The sequence below is a fragment of the Diabrotica virgifera genome, chromosome 1, assembly GCF_917563875.1.
Source record: "Diabrotica virgifera virgifera chromosome 1, PGI_DIABVI_V3a".
NCBI classification, from domain to species: Eukaryota; Metazoa; Arthropoda; class Insecta; order Coleoptera; family Chrysomelidae; genus Diabrotica; species Diabrotica virgifera.
The window spans coordinates 250,226,386-250,245,989 of NC_065443.1; the positions used below are offsets into that span (position 1 = coordinate 250,226,386).

The 19,604-nt window shown below is 37.5% G+C and overlaps 1 protein-coding gene across 1 annotated transcript in view; it reads right to left on the reverse strand.

Moving 5' to 3' along the window:
- LOC114329096 (peroxidase-like) overlaps nt 1–19,604 on the reverse strand; it is a 96,441-nt gene that overhangs the window by 39,554 nt on the left and 37,283 nt on the right. The window contains exons 3-4 of the mRNA XM_028278109.2: nt 10,872–11,083; nt 3,435–3,611 (exon numbers count right to left, since the gene is read on the reverse strand). Coding sequence (XP_028133910.2) covers nt 3,435–3,611; nt 10,872–11,083 — 389 coding nt within the window. The remainder of the gene's footprint in view (nt 1–3,434; nt 3,612–10,871; nt 11,084–19,604) is intronic.

The following is a 19,604-nucleotide window of genomic DNA, read 5'->3' on the forward strand; positions in this document are numbered from 1 at the left end:
TAATAATATACGTATTTTCTTATATGGAAGTATAGGGAAGCGGTGCTTCTCCCGCTTCCATGGACCGCACGCCTCTGCAGTTAACAGACGACAGACGGATACCAAATCGCCCTTTAAATTTATTCAGCTACCCAACACTGGCATGAAAATCATCTATCTTTGTATTTTTTTTCTAAAATTCGAGCGCTTTAACTTTTAGAATTTCTCCAGGTAAAGGAGTGTGTTTAGAACGCTCTTACATGAACCACATACAGAGAGCGTTTTCCATTTTTAGAAATTTACCAACTCTAAGGGCCGATTTCTCATATCGAGTTCAACTCCAGTTTAACCTGAACTCCTAGTGAACGTCAGTTTAAAGTCAAAATCGCCTTTCTCAATTCACCTTCAACCGATGGCAGTTTAACTACGTTCAGCTTGAACCTTTCTTGAACGCTGAAATTCGGCCGTTCAGAACAATCAGAACCCAGTTCAGATGATTTCACTGATTAGGCATGCGTTGTATTATTGCAACTTATCATGAGACGCATATTAAGCATAACGATAACATTATTTTTATGTTTATTAGATTTATTTATAATTATTAAAATGACTGTTTGACTATACTATTAATACATACCTACTTAAATTTAACTTTATTCAGAAACAGCATAAAAAAAGTCATACAAAATGGCGATGGTTTTACCGTTTTCCATCTATTGGCATTTCTCGAAAGCTGTACCCAAGTAGCAATTTGTCGACGTGAAAACGTTGTCTACCGCGTGGCAACGTTTTGTTACAACGTTGTTATTGCCTAGAAGACGACCCAATTCTGCACTAATTTGGTGGACGATTTTTGAGTTGTCTTGACGTTGTCTAGGCAACCTTAAGCGTTGCATAAGACAACTGAAGCGCTGCGTGCAATGGTTGCTCAAAGAGTCGGACTGGTTATGTTTTTTTACCTATATAAAAAGTAAACTATTTTGACATCATATTAGGTATTTAAATTTATATAAATACATAAATAAGGACTTAAACAAAATTACCTGATGTGAAATTTATAAACGCATCTCAAATTTAAGAAAATCTAATTTTAATATAAAAGCCAGAATTTATATTAAAGATGTTTTGTATAAATTTAATGTATTGATGGTGCTTTTAAAGGTATTAGAAAATGCCTGCATTTTTTATATTTTGTGTTTTTATTTTCTTTACATTCTAAAAAAAATCAAAATGGTGTATTAAACAATATTACCAATATTACTTAAAATATACCTTATTACCAACCCTAGACGGATGAGAAAACCGAGAAGTCCCATCGCCGACCAAACACGGCCTGACCGACTATCCCAACCACTTTAGAACGCACCCTGTTATTGGGTGACAGAGGTCATGTGACCAGTGCAATGAAGTACATCATTCTCCTTAACAGCGTTGCCACATTTAGTAGATATCTAATGTTTTGGTATATTTTTGATATTATTTAAAAAATTCTAGTAGACAATGTTTTTTATTAGATGTTTGGTATATTTCAACATTTTGTTATCACTAAAATAAAATTTGCTTTTTAATAGTATTTACCCAATTTCTAAATTAATTTTCAGACATTTTGTTACAATTTCCCAATGTCATTACCGAAAATAAGATTCAGGACGTAGATGATGATAGTAGATGGACAGAGAAATAAAACTGGTGAATACTAGATCTAAATAAGGAAATCTTCATATAATTGGTTTGGAGAATTTTCAAAATGCTTGTAACGCTCGGTTTCATAATCAGTTAAAATGGATTTTAAATTTTAAGTAAGTTGGTACCTACCTTTATCAAAATTCATATATGGGTAAATGTCAACTTTAAAGTGAACTTTAGTTAATGTTCACTTTAAGTTGATAATGAAACCGGCCGACAAGTGGCCGATTTTGACAGGTAACCGTTAACACAGGTTTTACTGTAATTACAGGGCCTAAAAAGAATCTACTAATTTCTATTGATTTTTTGAAAGCAAAACTACTATCCATTGCAAGATAATTCGGATGGAATTCAGACAAAATATGTACAAAAAGTACCTACATATTTTGTCGGAATTCCAGTCGAATTATCTTGCAACGGATAGTACTGAAAGAGTAAGAACTGGCCTGGCAACCCTGTCTACCAAAGCTGAAAAAAAGATTTAAGCTTATCAAATCTACTGATAAAACAATGGACAATGGAGAAACCAGCTAATAAAAAACAAATAAACAGGTTGTTAAATTAATCGAAAATTTCCAGCAAAATAAAATATAAAATAATAAGAAAAAAGTAAGGTTATAAAGTAAATTCTTTTTCTGCTCCTGAAGTTGCCGCAAACGTGTCACACGTCTAGAACTATACCTAGGGTCGTGAGAGACAACTACCTAGTCGGCCAGAAAACCCATGGGCGTAAATTAGTTTAGCATTATAACGTTTTTAAGTCGTTGCGATTGTTGAAAAAACTTAACTGTGATATGTAGTTGTCACAATAGTAATAACTTAGTTGCCCATATAACTAAAGGTATTATTTAACGTTGTAACATCGTAATGTCAGTCGGGGTAGGGGTCGTTGGCCGAAACAACTGAAAGTCCACTGTGGCAACGTTATATACAGTCCATTTGTTTTTTACTGACAACCAATGCGTCGAAAAATTGCTACTTGGGTAGAACTTGAACTGACAATGAGAATTGCATTTCCAAACAAACCGACGTTCAAGGATGAACCGTAGTCAACTGAACCACAGTATAAAGAGAGACAGTAAAACCTCTTCCATGTCGGCACTTTGATCTCAAGAAGTAATACCGGCAGTACGCAATTGGTAATTCACCAGTGGTGGATGCGGGTTTTCCCTGTTAAAACCCGTACGTTTCTATGCGACTAGCAATGCGCGAGTGGGACAAAAGCGACTGGGAACATTGCGCGGTCGCCATGCGCGACTAAAGATTTTACTTCCAATTTTTCGGAGAGTGGTTCTACTTTGAACTATAGATTAACGCAGGTATGAGTTCGCTTTCCTGGTCCAGATTCCATCATCTTCACGTGATCCACCATTTTTTGTTTTTTTTTCTTAAGATCGTGTAGCACGCTCAACTCCATATTCTTTTGCCAATTTGCACAGGCTTTCTCCACTTCTTAAAATGAGCATTTTCTCTTTCACAGCTAGTCTTCTGTTTCAGTTTACTTGACGTTTTTAACTAAAACACATACTTATAACAGCAGGTGAATTCTTAGAACTCTTTGACGCGACGGAATGCATAGGCGGTGTTAGGTGTAGAAAGAGATGAGAGACGTGCGAGAAGTGTGAGGGATTTTTGGACTTGTCCGTTCATTAAAGTAGCGAATTAATGAGATTCTACTGCATTTCCTAAATAATTAATGATATAGTATTTTGGTAATTTATTATGCCACAATAAGTTTAGGAGTATTTCATACAATGTTTGCCACTTACGTGTTTGGGTACTTCCTGCTGTCATACTTAGATCGTGCGTTATAATTTGACCATATTGCATAGCATTCAAAGTGAAGATTGGATCTTCTATCGGAACATCTGGATAAAGCAGTAGACTCACCGATCTGGCTAAGGGTAATTGTCTTCCACTCTTTGATAGTAAAGGTTCTTGAATACCTAAACAAAAACAATAATATTAAAGGTACTATAAAATTAACAACTGAAATGAGGATCACTTTAATAAAAGTATCACACGGATCTGCCTAAACATAATACCAGTGGCGTAGCGTGAGTGTCGGCCGCCCGAGGCGGAAGACAATTTTGCCGCCCTCTTATTTAGGTATTTTAATTTATTGTATACTATAAATTACACACATTAATTATAGAGAAATTTAAATATAGAAATTAATTTCGGCGAGAAAAGTCATCATTATTTTGCATTATAGGTACAGGTTGGATTTAAAATAAAAAAAGTTTATCTAAGTTTTACAATCACGTTTATTAATACAAAAATTCTTTTACTTTAACCAATTAGATACATTGATATAGCTTAGGTACCTATCACTTAAGATTAGGTACACCTTGACGATGGACAAAATTAAGCAAAATCAATTTTTAATTAGAACTAGAACGATACTATAATGTTATATTTCTATCTTTATTGAAAAGTCATATGAGTATTTGTTAGAATTAAAAAAAAACTTTCGTCTTCAATTAAAAATTTATACGTCTACTTTTTTTAAGAGCAAAGTCTTTTATTGCACCGTCAATGTCTATCGCATCACACACCTCTTGCTCAATAGACAAAATAGCCAAATTAGTTAGTCTTAGAGTACTCATTGTCGATGTTAAATATTTTTTAATCAATTTCAATTTTGAAAACCTGCTCTTACAGCTGACATTTCTTATAGCAACTGTGAGAAATATTCGGAATATTATTAAAATATTGGGCAGAGTATCTTCCAGCTTGGATTTAACAATAAATTTAAATAATTCAAGTGAGTCTGCATTAATCAATTTCGTTGCCTGTAGCAGCAACGAAAGTCCTCAGTCGAAGTTTTTATAGCTTGAAACCCTGCTCGTCAATTTCGTCAGATGCGTAGTCTACATTCTACATTTCTACATTCACTGTTGTCTGGATCTAATAATATAGCCGACGTTAGATAAACAAACTTATCCGTTAAATTCTGTAGCTGTTGAAAACGCTCACGAATTTCTACAATAACTATCTAACGAAGAAAACAGCTTTCGTCTCAACTCATTTTCACAAGACAAGTTAGCACCTCTAGTTCCGTCATCAAAAATATGCTTTCTTGTTATGCGCCTCCGAGGTTTTGTGGAAATTCTAAGTTCTTCACACATATTTTTGCATAACCTACAGCGCCATTTGCCCATTCCTCTCTTTTCTCTGTCAATATCATATGAGCGCACAATCTTATATGTCAAGTCCCCTTGTTTGTAAATATTTTTGTGCATCATTCACTTCATGTAGCACCAGTTGCCACATGCCCAAAAAAGAAAGAAAGGAAAATGACTGCATCGAAACTAGTAAAGCACCTGCATCTGTCCTAGTATTTAAGCTTTCACCTGCCTCTGTCAAGGCCGCGTGACACCATCAAATAATTTGATCAAACTGGTTTGAGCAAACTGAAAGTGACAGTTAGTGACGTCACATCCTGAGTGTTCATTGTGGATAATAATGAAAAATTTTAATTTTAAATAAAGTACAAACAAGTTAGACAACTCAATACAAAAAATTTAATCAAACAAGACTGATAGTGAGAGTACAGATTTTTAGAATTTCAAAAAAACTGCAATTGTGACGTCACTTTGACGTACTTCCGGAGTTTGCTCAAACTGTTTGATCAAATTATTTGATGGTGAGACGCGGCCTTTAGTTTTTTCAAAGTGACGAGAATGTCTTTGTAATGATACCATGCCACATTTACGGCATCGCCTCTTGCACTCCACCTCGTGTCTTGAACCCTTTTTGCCTGTAGCTGCTATCAGAACTTGCCAACGATGTGTCGATGAGGAAAAAAAAAAGAATAGCAACGTTCTAAATTGCCGAAAAAAGTTGTGCTGATTGTTAGTCATAAACGGGGAATTCCCACAAGTCATATAGACGTTGTTGCCAGTCGCTACAAAATATCATTCAAAGCAAAGGAATTCCCCGAATTCGTCACAAAATAAGTAATGAAAAATTCCGTGTTCCTTTCAATCGGTCCGAATTTGTAGTTGCGATAAAAATATAAAATGGTTAGGGCTGCCCCTGCCGCCCCCACTACGCTTCGCCACTGCATAATAATACAGAGTAGTACCCAGTGACGGATCTATGGAGAGGGAAAATGGGAAAATTTCCCCCCTAACAAGGTCCAAAATTAAAGAAAAAAAATTGTTGAAATATAAAAATATATTATCTACCTGACATGAAACTTAAACCACAGACAAATTCAACCCAATAAACAGACAAGTCAGGAAAATTAAGGGAGTTAATGCATATAAGTTATTATTTGTGTCTTTTATTATGTAGGTTGGGTATATCCTTTTATGTCTTTTGGTTGGTGTTTTATTAGAAGTTCCCCACTAATACAAATTTCCCCTGCCAATGCAAATGTCTAGGAATAATTTAATAATATTTTAATAATAAATCTAAATACGCCACTGAGTACAAAGCTATGAAGAGCACAGAGTACACACCCACCGGAATAGGAATCGACGTAAGCTGCGCGCCAAGCGGAGCAGGAATGCAGAATTCATTTGGGACTTAAATTAATACGGAGTTGCCACGGTTCTTACAAATATTGACTGATTTCTTTTAAAATGTTTACATGAATCATTGTTTATAAGGAGTTGCATGCAATTTGTAAATTTTAAATGGTTATTTAACAATGTTCTGTTACTATAAAGTTTTTATACTATAAAAATAATCTAAACAAGCTGTTTTGACTAGTCTGTAATTCTCGTCTTCTTTGAATATTCTTAAAATATTTATATCGTAAAATGTTTTTCAAATGTTCAAGTAATATAATTTTTTTTTCTATAACTGATATGAAATGTCATAATTTGCCACCTCTTGTCAGTTGCTGAAATGTCACATTGTATCCCATGGGGTAAAATCTCTTTCTATCCTGTTCGCGGACAACCTAGAAAAAAATATTGTATTATACACGAGGCAACATGTAGATTTTAGCGCGCTCATGATTTAGCGCCCTCCGCTACGCGTCGGGACGTAACTTTCATGTATCTGCTAAAATCCGCTATTTTTACCCCTTATATAATACATAACTATTGTCCTTTTCATGATCATTTTTCAGTGCGTCACAAATGATAGGAAAAAGGGTAAGTCCGTGATAATACACATTTATGACATTTATTCTAACATGACATTTTAATTAAATCTGACAGTTGTCACATTTTATTTTCAATTTAGAATAAAAACAAATCAAATGTGTTTCTTGCATTTATAAAATGGTATTTTCTTTGATTTGTATAGTCTTATAAATTATAAAGATTATATTTGTAATATTATTATCTAATTAAAAAAAATTATTTTTTTTTAATTATGGCGCCATCTATCGACAACTAGAATAATCACAGAACTAGAAGTAATCACCGACGTGCCTTTTTTTCTGTTACATACAATTTAATGCGTTAGAAAGAAATCGAAAAACTGTGACGCACTGAAAGATGATCATGAGAAAAAGAATATTATACTATATAGTGTAGGAAACAGAGGTTGAACCTTGCAAAATGGACACAAGTCCGGTTTTATTTTTTTTCTGGCATATCAAGGGGTGCTTATTATAAGACTAACTTTTTCTGAAAAAATTTCGCCCCGGAACCCCCCCTTTCACCCCTTTAAAGGGGGTAATTTATGGTTTTTGCAGAACGTAGCCCTTCCTGTACCTTTTACAAAAAATTTCTTTTATAGAAATATGAAGAGGACTATATTTTCTACGATTTATTTTCGACAGCATCTCTCTATCATCCGACGTTTAGCAAGGGTGGCGCCCCAAAGTTGACAAGTTTTTAAAAAAGATGTTTTTAAAAAAAATATATTTTTCCCTAACTGTAACGGAAATTAAAAAGAAATGCTGCGGAGATTATTCACAAATAGATGATTGATTTTTTGGTATAGGTTTCACTTAAGGGTAATTGCCCTTTTTTTAATTACAGGGTGTTACATTTTAAAAAACCCCTTTTTATACCATCTGAACCGTTTATGCTAGAGTAAAAAGACTTTCAGAGATTACCCATGTACTGGTGTTATTTACAAATTTGTATAATGCACCCCCATTTTTTCCCCGGAACCACCCAAACAAAAAGAAGAATTAATAAATAAAGTAATTTTCTTGGAATCCTTCACACACAATGCCCTTCATTAATATGCTTCATATATCATTTTGTGCAAGTTATTATTACCCATGCATGGACACTAAAAGCGATTTCCTAGTGCAACCCCTGTAGCCAAAAACAATAAATAAAATGGGGGGTTGAAAATTTTTTTTTGTTTTTTGCTTTTTGATCCATATGGGCATATGCTTCATAAATAGTGCTTTTCAAAAATATATATGGTTATTGCAACATCCCTGCGCAAACCACCCCTATCCTTGAAAATATACTGCAGAACCTACCCCTATACCTTATCCAGCATGTTTTTACGATTTTCTCATTACCTATTCATTTTTTTTAAACAAAACTTATACAAGGTTAAAGACCACTATTTACTCTAAAAATTAGGTCCTATCAATTTTTTTCGTTTAAGCAACCGTTACGGCACAGTGGCGCCGTAAACCTCATATATGCTTTGACGGGCTCCAGTTTTTGTTTATTTTTTCGTCATCTGTTTGTTTTATTGATAAAGTACTTATGTAAAATAAAACAACACAGTGTAACCTACAAATCATGACCTATGCACATTTTACATTCTTTGCTCCCCAAAGCTACAGTGGTGGCCCAAAATAAATTTTTTCATATTTTCGCCACCTACACGCATTTTATTGCGTTAATGCTACCTTAATAGCACAATATTCACCCCTAAGTGGTCACTAAGCAGTGGCGGATCCAGGGAGGGGTGATGGGGGCGATCACCCCCACCGCTCTCAAACCAAGTGATATTATATTTGAAGATTATAAAAATATTCATTTATTTTTATAGAAATACTTATATTATATTAATATTATTTTTATAAGAATGACTTTTTATGCTTTAGCGACAGTGGCGGATCCAGCATCGTTAAGAGGGGGGTGCCAATTGGTTAAATTTCTATAAAAATAAATGAATATTTTTATAATTTTTGAATATAATATCAGTTGGTTTGAGAGGGGGGGAGGTGATCACCCCATCACCCCTCCCTGGATCCGTCACTGCGTAGCGACCACCTAAGGGTAAATATTGTGCTGTTAAGGTAGCATTAATGCAATAAAATGCATGTAGGTGGCGAAAATATGCAAAAATTTATTTTGGGCCACCACTGTGGCTTTGGGGAGCAAATAATGTAAAATGTGCATAAGTCATAATTGGTAGGTTACATTGTGTTGTTTTATTTTGCATAAGTACTTTATCAATAAAACGAACAGATGACGAAAGAAGAAACAAAAACTGGAGCCCGCCAAAGCATATATGAGGTTTACGGCGCCACTGTGCCGTAACGGTTGCTTATACGAAAAAATGAATAGGACATAATTTTTAGAGTAAATAGTGGTATTTAACCCTGTATAAGTTTTGTTTAAAAAGAACACATAGGTAATGAGAAAATCGTAAAAATATGCTCGCCAAGGGATAGGGGTAGTTTCTGCATTATATTTTCAAGGATAGGGGTGGTTTTCGCAGAGATGTTGCAATAACCATATATATTTTTGAAAAGCACTATTGATGAAGCATGTGCCCATATGGATCAAAAAGCAAAAAACAAAAAAAAATTTTCAACCCCCCATTTTATTTATTTTTTTTTTGCTACAGGGGTTGCACTAGGAAATTGCTTTTGGTGTCCTTGCATGGGTAATAATAACGTCCACAAAATGATATATGAAGCATATTAATAGAGGGCATTGTGTGTGAAGGATTCCAAGAAAATCAATTTATTTATTAATTCTTCTTTTTTTTGGGGTGGTTCCAGGGAAAAAATGGGGGTGCATTATACAAATTTGTAAATAGCACCAGTATATGGGTAATGGCTGAAAGTCTTTTTACTCTAGCATAAACGGTTCAGATGGTATAAAAAGAGGTTTTTTAAAATGTAACACCCTGTAATTAAAAAAAGGGCAATTACCCTTAAGTAAAACCTATACCAAAAAATCAGTCAATTATTTGTGAATAATCGCGGCAGGATTTCTTCTTAATTTCCGTTACAGTTAGGGAAAAATATATTTTTTTTAAAAACATCTTTTTTAAAAACTTGTCAAATTTAGGGCGCCACCCCTGCTAAACGGTGGATGATAGAGAGATGGTGTTGGAAATTAATCGTAGAAAATATAGTCCTCTTCATATTTCTATAAAAGAAATTTTTTGTAAAACTTACAGGAAGGGCTACGTTTCGCAAAAACCACAAATTACCCCTTTTAAAGGGGTGAAAAGGGAGGTTCCGGGGCGAAATTTTTTCAGAAAAAGTTAGTCTTATAATAAGCACCCCTTGATATACCAGAAAAAAAATAAAACCGGACTTGTGTCCATTTTGCAAGGTTCAACCTTTGTTTCCTACACTAATAGAAATAATCGCAACAATACGCTTTGACAAGATAATTTTCGTCTAATTTGAATAATATTAAAATATTTATGTCCTAAAATGTTTTTTAAATTTTCAGGTAATAAATATAAATCTTACAACAATATAGTGGGGCACCTATGCTGTCTCGACATGTTTTTACTATTTGCCAATTAATGCAAAAAGCAATAAAATTATTTCAATTTGAATAATTCTTACTTGGTAACCACTCTGTGAAATTTTATAACAATTCTATTGTATTTACTAAAACTCACGATTAGATTTCGCTTATTTTTTTTTTCAATTTTCAAGGGACCTCAGACGTTCTGATACAATTAGCGTCTCTTTCTAAAGACAATGTAGTCAACTTTTCAAAGTAACAATACATTTACTCAACACACACACACTACACAATACACTAGGTGTCTGATTGCAAAATTAACTGTACCATGCAAATGGCCATTTTTTGTCGAGGCATTAAGTTAAGTAAAAAAAATTAAAACAATTATAAAATTCAAAACCACTATTATTAAAAATTATAATAAAAATTGAGATTTTACGCAAAACTTGTCAACGTCGCGATACGGACCTAGGACCTATAGTAAAACTATCCACATAAACAGCCAAGCGGTTGTCGATCAATGAGCGGTCTCTGCCGTAATTTGAGATTTGCTAGCGCGCACTGCATGTTCACGTCTATTCCTATTCTGGTTTACCTGTAAGTACTTACCATCTGCATATTTCGCTGGTAATAATCTATTATATGGGGTATTGGGTATTCCCCAAGTCGGATTTTTCAAATTATTGCATGAACCATCGTAGGAACGATAAATTGTGTTAGGACAATGGTCGGGAGCGGTTCCACATCCTGGCTGGATGATTTCTTCTCTAGGTGGAGCTTTGCCATTACTTATTTTCGAAAATGACGAAGATATACCAATTCTGCAAAAGTATAAAATTTTTTTTGGTAAATTTTATTGTAAAAACTTTTAGTAGAAACATAAGAATAAAAAACCGCTGAACGCGGTAAAAATAAGTGGCGCACACAATATTCCAGCTACAAAAGACTTGATATTAATATTACGTGGCGCAAAAATGTATTTTCATTTTGATGGAAAATAAAATTCGGTCTTCACTTTGAAAGAGACTCAAACTTTATCAAAAGTACTCTTTTAAGGCGCGTTTTACTTAAAATTTAGTAAATATTATGGAAAAATCATTCAAAATAAAGCTAGAATTTTATTTCTTATCAAAATAATACATTTTCCTACGGCCGTGCTAAAACAGCCACTTTCCCGCACGCATTTCGTTTCCGAAAGTTGCACTTTTCCTCACGGCGTGATTTTTCACCGCTAGAATAGATTATTTTGTTTATGTTTTAATGAAATTAACGCGATAGTTCGTTGAAATAGAATTATTTTGACATAATATTCAAAGGTTAAATCCATAGAAAAAAGTGTTGTGTGATTGGGTAGAATGCGATCTTACCCTTCAAAAAATATGTCACGTATTTCAGCCTTCAGCACCTGGTTAATTGGAAGGATACTACAAATCTGACCTCCACATAAGTGGTCTGTAGCTTCGACATGATAGGTGTGAAATTTTAAACGTTCTTGTTGTTGATTGGATAGGAAGGGTAGCGTAATCTAGCCTCCATACGGTACTTCCAATATTTAATATTATTTTATTCAAGTGTGTAACGGGTAGTTCTTTTAGGACGACAGACTCAGTAAAACACAGGTTGAAAACAAAGCAAATCTATTAATTCTAAATTATGTACAAAATAATAATTCAATATTCTATTTCGTCCCAGCGAAGTCCTCCTCCGGATGGGCGTCTGTAACAGAAGAACAAAATTAACGGCGATATTCAAATATATATTTATCGGGGCTCGCTCACTACGCTTGCCTCCGTTGAATTACGAGTCGCAAATTACCTCACTTCGGTACACCTTGCGTCTCGTCTCGAGTTGGCCTGCCTAAGTTTACGAATCACTCAATACAGTGCACGTCGCGACTCAGGTCCGCCTGCCTCGCTCACTTCGCTTGGCTGGTTATGGAGCCCAGAACGGTCGTTCAGGACTGACTGATTTCTACTACTACTACATTGTTTGATTTGCTTGTCTAGAATAATGCTTTAGAAGAAATGCGTACAATGTGTTTCCCTGTTTAGGATTTTGTCCTCTTCAGGGTTTGAGGTGAATGTTTAGTGTTGGCAGCAAAAGCAAACAGTCCGAAAAACACACTGGGGCATGCGCCGTGTCCTGGTGTTCTTGGATCCTTGGTTATGCCGGACGGTGGTGTTCAGAAGGCTAAGAAGTCAACAGAGAAGAAAGTTTGATGGATTGTTGTTGGTTCCATAGACATTTACGTGTACTGTCCGTGCTTTGCTCTCGACCAGTCTCCCTAGAAACCATTGTACAACGACAGGCGAACCTGCGTCCCTCGTCGGCGGTCAGGAGGTGGCTTTGAGCGTAGCGTGGACAGTGAGCGTTCGAGTGGAGAAAATAGTTGCGGCTATTTTCTTGGGACGAACAGGTATAATTGTGCAATGAAGTTGGGAAACCGCAAAAAACCAACTTCTCCTTGTTCGGGGTAGGGAAGAGGAAATGTTAGAGGTGGGTACGGTAGGCTAACGGGGTAGCCTCAAGGATGTTTTCGTACTCCACCGGGAGTTCGTCAATGCATGTTTGCATTAGAGCGGACGGAACATGAATCTTTTTGCGTTTGGGCTTTCGGTGGAGTACGTGGCCGGAAGATGAACAGGAACATTTGAGAGATTCTTGTGTGTCGGAAGGGGGGCCGTTGATTACTTTGATTGTGAAGTTCCTGTTCAGAGAGTTTATTCTCTCGGTGATTTTGGGGGTGTTCGAGATGTTATGGATTTCGTTTGAGGGATATCGCCAGTGCTCATAGTTACATCTACGCAAGACTCTACGCTCCGTCCTCAACAACCTCTCTTGTTTTTGTCTAGAGCAAAGAGAGTAGATACATGATTTGTACTCCATGACGGGTCGAATAAAGGTCTTGTAAGTGTGAATGAGAGTCTTCTTGTGTGTCTTGCCAATTTTTCCCGAGAGAGCGTTGAGAAGTCTGGCCCTGTTCCTTACCCTATCTAAAGTTGCCTTTAGATCTGCGTCCCAATTGAGAGTCCTGGTAAACAGTACTCCCAAATAGTTCACAGTCGGGCTAACAACAAGCCTTTCTCCCAACAGACTCAGAGGATGTTGGTCGTCATCATTGCAAATGATTCTATTTGACACAGAAGGGGCGCGAAACACAATTGTTGTTGTTTTGTTCGCATTCAGCGTGACTCTTCACTTACAACACCATTCGCCGACGCCGTCCAACAGAGCCTGGGCTCTTCTGAAGAGGAGTCTTGGGTTGTATCGAGAGGTAGTTGAGAGCAGAGTCGTGTCGTCCGCATAGAGAAACAGCCGAGTACCTGGGATATTTTGGTTAGTGATGTCGCTGTTGTAGATGATGTACAACAGCGGCGCTAGGACTGAACCCTGGGGAACTCCAGCTTGTGGAGTGAAGGGGGTGGACTTTTGATCGCCTATTTTAACTCTGACAGTACGGTTGTGGAGGTAGGAGTGTACAATTTTGGTGAATTGCAATGGTAGCCCGATGTACAGAAGTTTCCGAACAAGCCCGTCGTGCCAGACCTGGTCGAAAGCCTTCTGCACATCCAGAAATGTGGCTATGGCGATTGAACCATCGTTGATGGTTTGAGTAACTTTGGTAGTGAAATCTATTAATGCATGTTTAGTAGATTTACCTGACTGGAATCCGTATTGGAATTTTGGTATGATATTGTGGTTTTCGAGAAAGTTATTGAGCCTCTCTTTTAGGATTAGCTCAAGAACCTTACCCAGAGTATTGATTAATGAAATTGGTCTATAGGATTCCACGTCGGTTGGGGGTTTGCCTTTTTTCAAAAGCATGATGGTGTTGGCCACTTTCCAAGGAGTAGGAAAGTGGCTGTTTTTGAGACATGCATTGAATATTTTAGTTAGAAGAGGAATGATACTCTCTGGAAGTTTTTTGAGGCACCTTCGGTTGATGCCATCAGGTCCGGGAGCGCTGTTTTTGCCGATTTGGCAAAAGCTCTCCGTTTCCCTGTCGGTGAGGGGGTCCATGATAGGATCATAGACTGGAATGTAGTGGTTGAGAGTAACATTTACTATGTATTCTGTGTTGAATTTAAATATGCGATCAAAGTTCGGGTTATCTGGCGTTTGAAAATTGTTTTGAAGCGAATTTCTGAATGCTTCGGCTTTCCCTTCTGGGGAATTGACTATGTGATTGTTGACCAACAGATGAGATGGTTGAGATAATTTTTGTTTTGTTAGGACTTTGAATTTTTGCCAGAATTTACCTCCGTCTCTGTAGTCCAGTTTTGAGGTAGCATCTTCCCATCGGCGAGCCGTTAGGACAGATATCTCCCTCTTTATCCTGGCACAGATCCGGTTGCACTCTGTTTTGATTAGTGGGTTTCTGTTGGCCTTGTATTGACGTAGAAGACGTCGTTTTTGTTGAATTTTGGCAATGATGTATTGTGGAAGTGCCGGTGATGTATAGGTTATTTGTTTGAGTGGAATTGCGTGCGTGATCGCCTCAGTGATGAGGTTCTCGATATCGGTTGCACTGGTGTCGATACTATCGTTAGTATCGAGTTCGCCTAACATAGGGAGATTTTGTGTGATGAAGTTTTGGAATTCAGTCCAGTTAGCGTGACGATAGTCTCTTATAGATCTTGGAGGGCTAGGTTGTTTTGGAATGAGTATGTCGGTGTCGACAAGAAGAGGTACGTGGTCTGACGTTATTGAATCGCCTATGTGGCATCTATCCCCGAACCGATCCAGAATGTTACTAGTAACTAGGATGTGGTCGACAATAGAGGCCCCATTTGCGTTCAAAAACGTGAATTCAGTGTTGGTGATTCTTGAAATAGGAAGGTCTAGTAGGTAATCCGTGAGGCGGATGCCTTCTGGGTTTTGACGGTGATCACCAAACTGTGTGTGTCTACAATTTAGATCGCCCATCAACACAGCCTTGCCGAGCCTCGAAAAGTACTCTAGCAAATGCCTGTTGAGTGGTTGATCCGGGTGTTTGTAGTAAGAGACTATCGTGAGGGTTTCGTTATTGGGGATATGCACGTCAATTGCCAGGAAGTCCACATCAGGTGGACGAAAATTTTGTGGGAATGTGTGTGTGTTGTGCGGTATTCCGTGTTTCACGAGAATACCATTCCCACGTGAAACCTGACAGCGGCTTCGATGGATGATCGAATATCCTGCGAAGTGTGGATCGTTTTTCGACAGAGTATCTGTGAGTGCGAGGATCTGGATGTTATGCTTCGACAGGATATTCTTGATGAGGGGTCTCTTTTTGGAGAGACCCTGACAGTTGACTGTGCCTAGGGTGAAATCCATACAGGGAGGGTGTTTAGTGGTTGGGGCGGAATGTCACTGTGACATTGCTCCCGTACCCGTGGACCACTGTGGAGTGGTCGTAGACTTGGCTAATCAGATTAGCCGTGATTGCAGCGATATGTTCACGAAGTTCGGGCAACAAGTTGAGCAACAGAGCAGTCTGAATAGACAAGATGTTCTTTGTTTCTGTAGGGAGTTCGAAAGGGGGGAATGATCTTTCGATCGTAAGTGGCTGTATTTCGTGTTGGGCGGAGGGGATGGTGTGTCTTTGTGGACACTTGTTGGAATATGCGGGGTGGTCACCGCCGCAATTCGGGCATTTGGGTTCCTGCTGTTTGGTGCAGGCGCTGGACTTGTGGTTACCGCCGCAGTGGGGGCAGACGAATGCTTTTTGAGGGCACTCGTCGATGGAGTGTCCGTTTATGCAGCATTTGCTGCAATATTTTGGAGTGGGGATTGTAGGGTCGGAGCCATGAGGAAGTTCGGCATTGTAGATTTCGCCATCTAGAGTTATGCCTCGGCTCAAAGCTGACGTGAATCTCTCCAAGGATTTGGTCACCACCTTGATCACTTTGGAGTCCTTGCCTGTTTTATAAGCTTTGACTCTCCACAGTCTTTCGACCGGGAATTGCTGTTCTGTGAGCAAGTCGGTGACCTCCTGCTCGGAGTAATCAACGTCGATTCCAGTAATGCAGAGGACTGATTTCTGCTTGCGACCTTCTTAAATATCCGTGTGCCGGTGTTGTCTCGGAGAGGTGGAACTCAGTGGGTGCATCTGCGCGAATTGAGAGAATCGCTCGGTTCCCAGTGTCGAGACGTGTTCAGCATATCGGCATATCATCACAAGTGGACAATAAAGGTAAAACACAAACAACTTTTGTTTCTTAATTATTTATTTATACAATAATGTGACATTTTACATAGAAATATGAGTATTTAATTTGGATTAAATATATGCTTACTTGTTGAATTTTTCCACCGTCTGCACACAACAGCTGATCGGCCATTAGACCCAACAACAAAACGCGAAATAAAATGTGTATTTTAAAACTGTTGGATAAACAGTAGGGACCTACAATCAGAAAATCTCTACCTTACAATCATAAAAACTTACCTTTAAAAAGGTTCTCGATTATAAAATAACAAAAATATCAAAAAAAACCAGTGAATATCTTTTTATGGTGACACAGACAAACTACAAAACACACGCGTCCTCTCGAAAATCCCGTACAATACAAAATCTAGTCAGTGCCAGATTTGTCAAAGTCATGTTCCACCAATCACGATGCTGATATCAGCGCCTCTATAAAATTGGAAGGAAACTAAATACCATTACATTTTTTTTACTAGAGTGCGCGGGGCATGGTCAAATCAGTAGAAAATATCAATGATTTTGAATCGTCGTCATGGAAACGTCATGGAATCAATTATATTGAAGGAGAAATTAATAATAAAAAAGTTTTCCATATGGATACAACTTACAGGGACATACTGTATAAAATATCGTGTTGCACACACGCAAAAATGCATGTGAGGGAGGGGGGTGCTGCGCGCCACTAGCGAGAACTGCTGGTCACTGTGATGCTTTTCATGAAATTGTACAGCGATAACATTCTATAGATCTGGATCCAGCGTATGAAAAAAAAGTTGATTAATAGTAAGCTGAAAATTGTTAATAGCTTAACGGTGTCTAGTTGGATAAGCTTTGATATATGGGAACACTGGAACAGGGGCAGTTTTAATTGTGGAACAGGTTAAAAATTTGGAACGGTCAGACCACGAAAACGGCACATTTATTTTGTCCGACAGAATAGACTTAAACTCACCGAACAGAGATTAAACTCTCATGCAAAAATCAGACTGCTATTTATCACCAAATGGGCGTTTTAATGAGTCGAACATGTAGAATATTGCAAATGACAGGAATTATGACAGCTGATAAATAGCAGTCTGATTTTTGCATGAGAGTTTAATCTCTGTTCGGAGAGTTTAAGTCTATTCTGTCGGACAAAATAAATGTGCCGTTTTCGTGGTCTGACCGTTCCAAATTTTTAACCTGTTCCAAAATTAAAACTGCCCCTGTTCCCGTGTTCCCATGTATCAAAGTTTATCCGACTAGACACCCTTAAGCTATTAACAAATTTTCAGCTTGCTATTAATCAACTTTTTTTTCATACGCGGGATCCAGACCTACTAGTGTTGTGGGGTTGTGATAAGTTTGAGGGGACAGCTATATCATCGTCATCATGCAACCTCTTCCGTCAACTGCTGGACGTAGGTCTCTCCCATTTTTCGCCACTCTTCACGGTTCTGTCCGTCTTGTTGCCATTTCTTGAACATTCGTTTAATATCGTCAATCCAGCATATTGGTGGTCTTCCTCTGCTGCGTTTGTCTCCTCTTGGGCGCCAGTCAATTAGTTTTCTGGCCCATCTTAAGTTTTTTAGTCTCCCTACGTGACCTGGACAATTCCATTTCAGCTTGGCTATACGTTCGACGAAATCAGTTATAACTGTTCCTTTTCTTAGGTCTTGTGTCCTCATTTTGTCTATTTTTATCACGCCAAGAATCAATCTTTCCATGCGCCTTTGTGTCACTCTCATTTTTAGTGCTGTTGTTTTTGTGAGCGTGAGAGTTTCTGCTCCGTATGTCATAATAGGAAGAACGCATTGGTCAAATGTCTTCCGTTTCATAGCTGTCGGGATGTTGCTCTTAATAATAGCTATCGGGATGTTATTCGTCGTTAAAATTCACAGGTCTGATTATCCTTGCTTATTCTGATTTCATGACCGAGATATATATGTACTTTTCTGTCAATTCAATCACTTGATTTTGGATGGTTAGGTGTTCGCCGGGAACTAAATTTGTCATAAATTTGATCTTACTGAGGTTCATTGTTAGACCTATTGTTGAGGATATGTTTTCTAATTCTTGTAAGATTTGTTGTGCTTCACCCAGATCTTCGGTAATAAGTACTATATCGTCGGCAAAACGCAGACTATTGAGCATTTCCCCCTCTATTTTTATTCCTCTGTTTTCCCACTTTAGCCTTTTAAAGGCGTATTCGAGGACCGTTATAAATAATTTAGGTGAGAGAGTGTCGCCCTGTCTCACACCTCGCTTGATAAGAATTTCTCTGGTGCTATTATGTATATTACACGCATTGTGGCCACCATGTAAACAGCCAGGGCCGCCGCTAAAATGTTGGCCGCCCGTGTGCAACTTAATATTTGCCGCCCCCCTTCCAACACTTTAGTCGTTTCAACATAAGAACTAGTATTTAAAGAAATGTACAGGAGACCGTTACGCGAATATGAATAATAATTGCTCTGATCTTGAGCCTAAACCTGGATCCCGCTTCCCTAAAAAAAGTTATTATTATTACGTCAATAATAATATACAGAAATGCAATCTTGTACTAATACCTACATGTGTAAGTTTTGTTTACAAGACTAGGTACTTACAACATTCGGCTTGCTTAATTTTTTACTAATCTATTTAAATATATAGGTTTGGATCCCGCGTGCCAAAAAAGTTGATTAATAGCAAGCTAAAAATTTGTTAATAGCATAACGGTGTCTATTCGGACAAACTTCGATGTATGGGAAGACTGGAACAGGGGAAGTTTTAATTGTGACTTTGTGGAACAGGTTAAAAATTTGGAACGTCAATGGAATGGAACGTCATTTGGAACTTCCAATGATTTGTTACCATTTCCTTAAACTCTCATCAGACTGGTGTTTATCACCAACTGAGCATTTTAATGAGTGGAACACGAAGAACATGTTAAATGACAGGAATCATGTTGGTTGGTAATAGCAGTCTGATTTTTGCATGAGAGTTTAATGAAAGGGTAACAAATCAATTGGATGTTCTGTCCGACAAAATACATGGGACGTTTTGGTAATCTGACTTTCCAAATTTTTAAACTGTTCCAGAATTAAAACATTCCCTGTTCCAGTGTTTCCGTAAATTAAAGTTTGCCCGACTAGACACTGTTAAGCTATTAACAAATTTTCAGCTTGCTA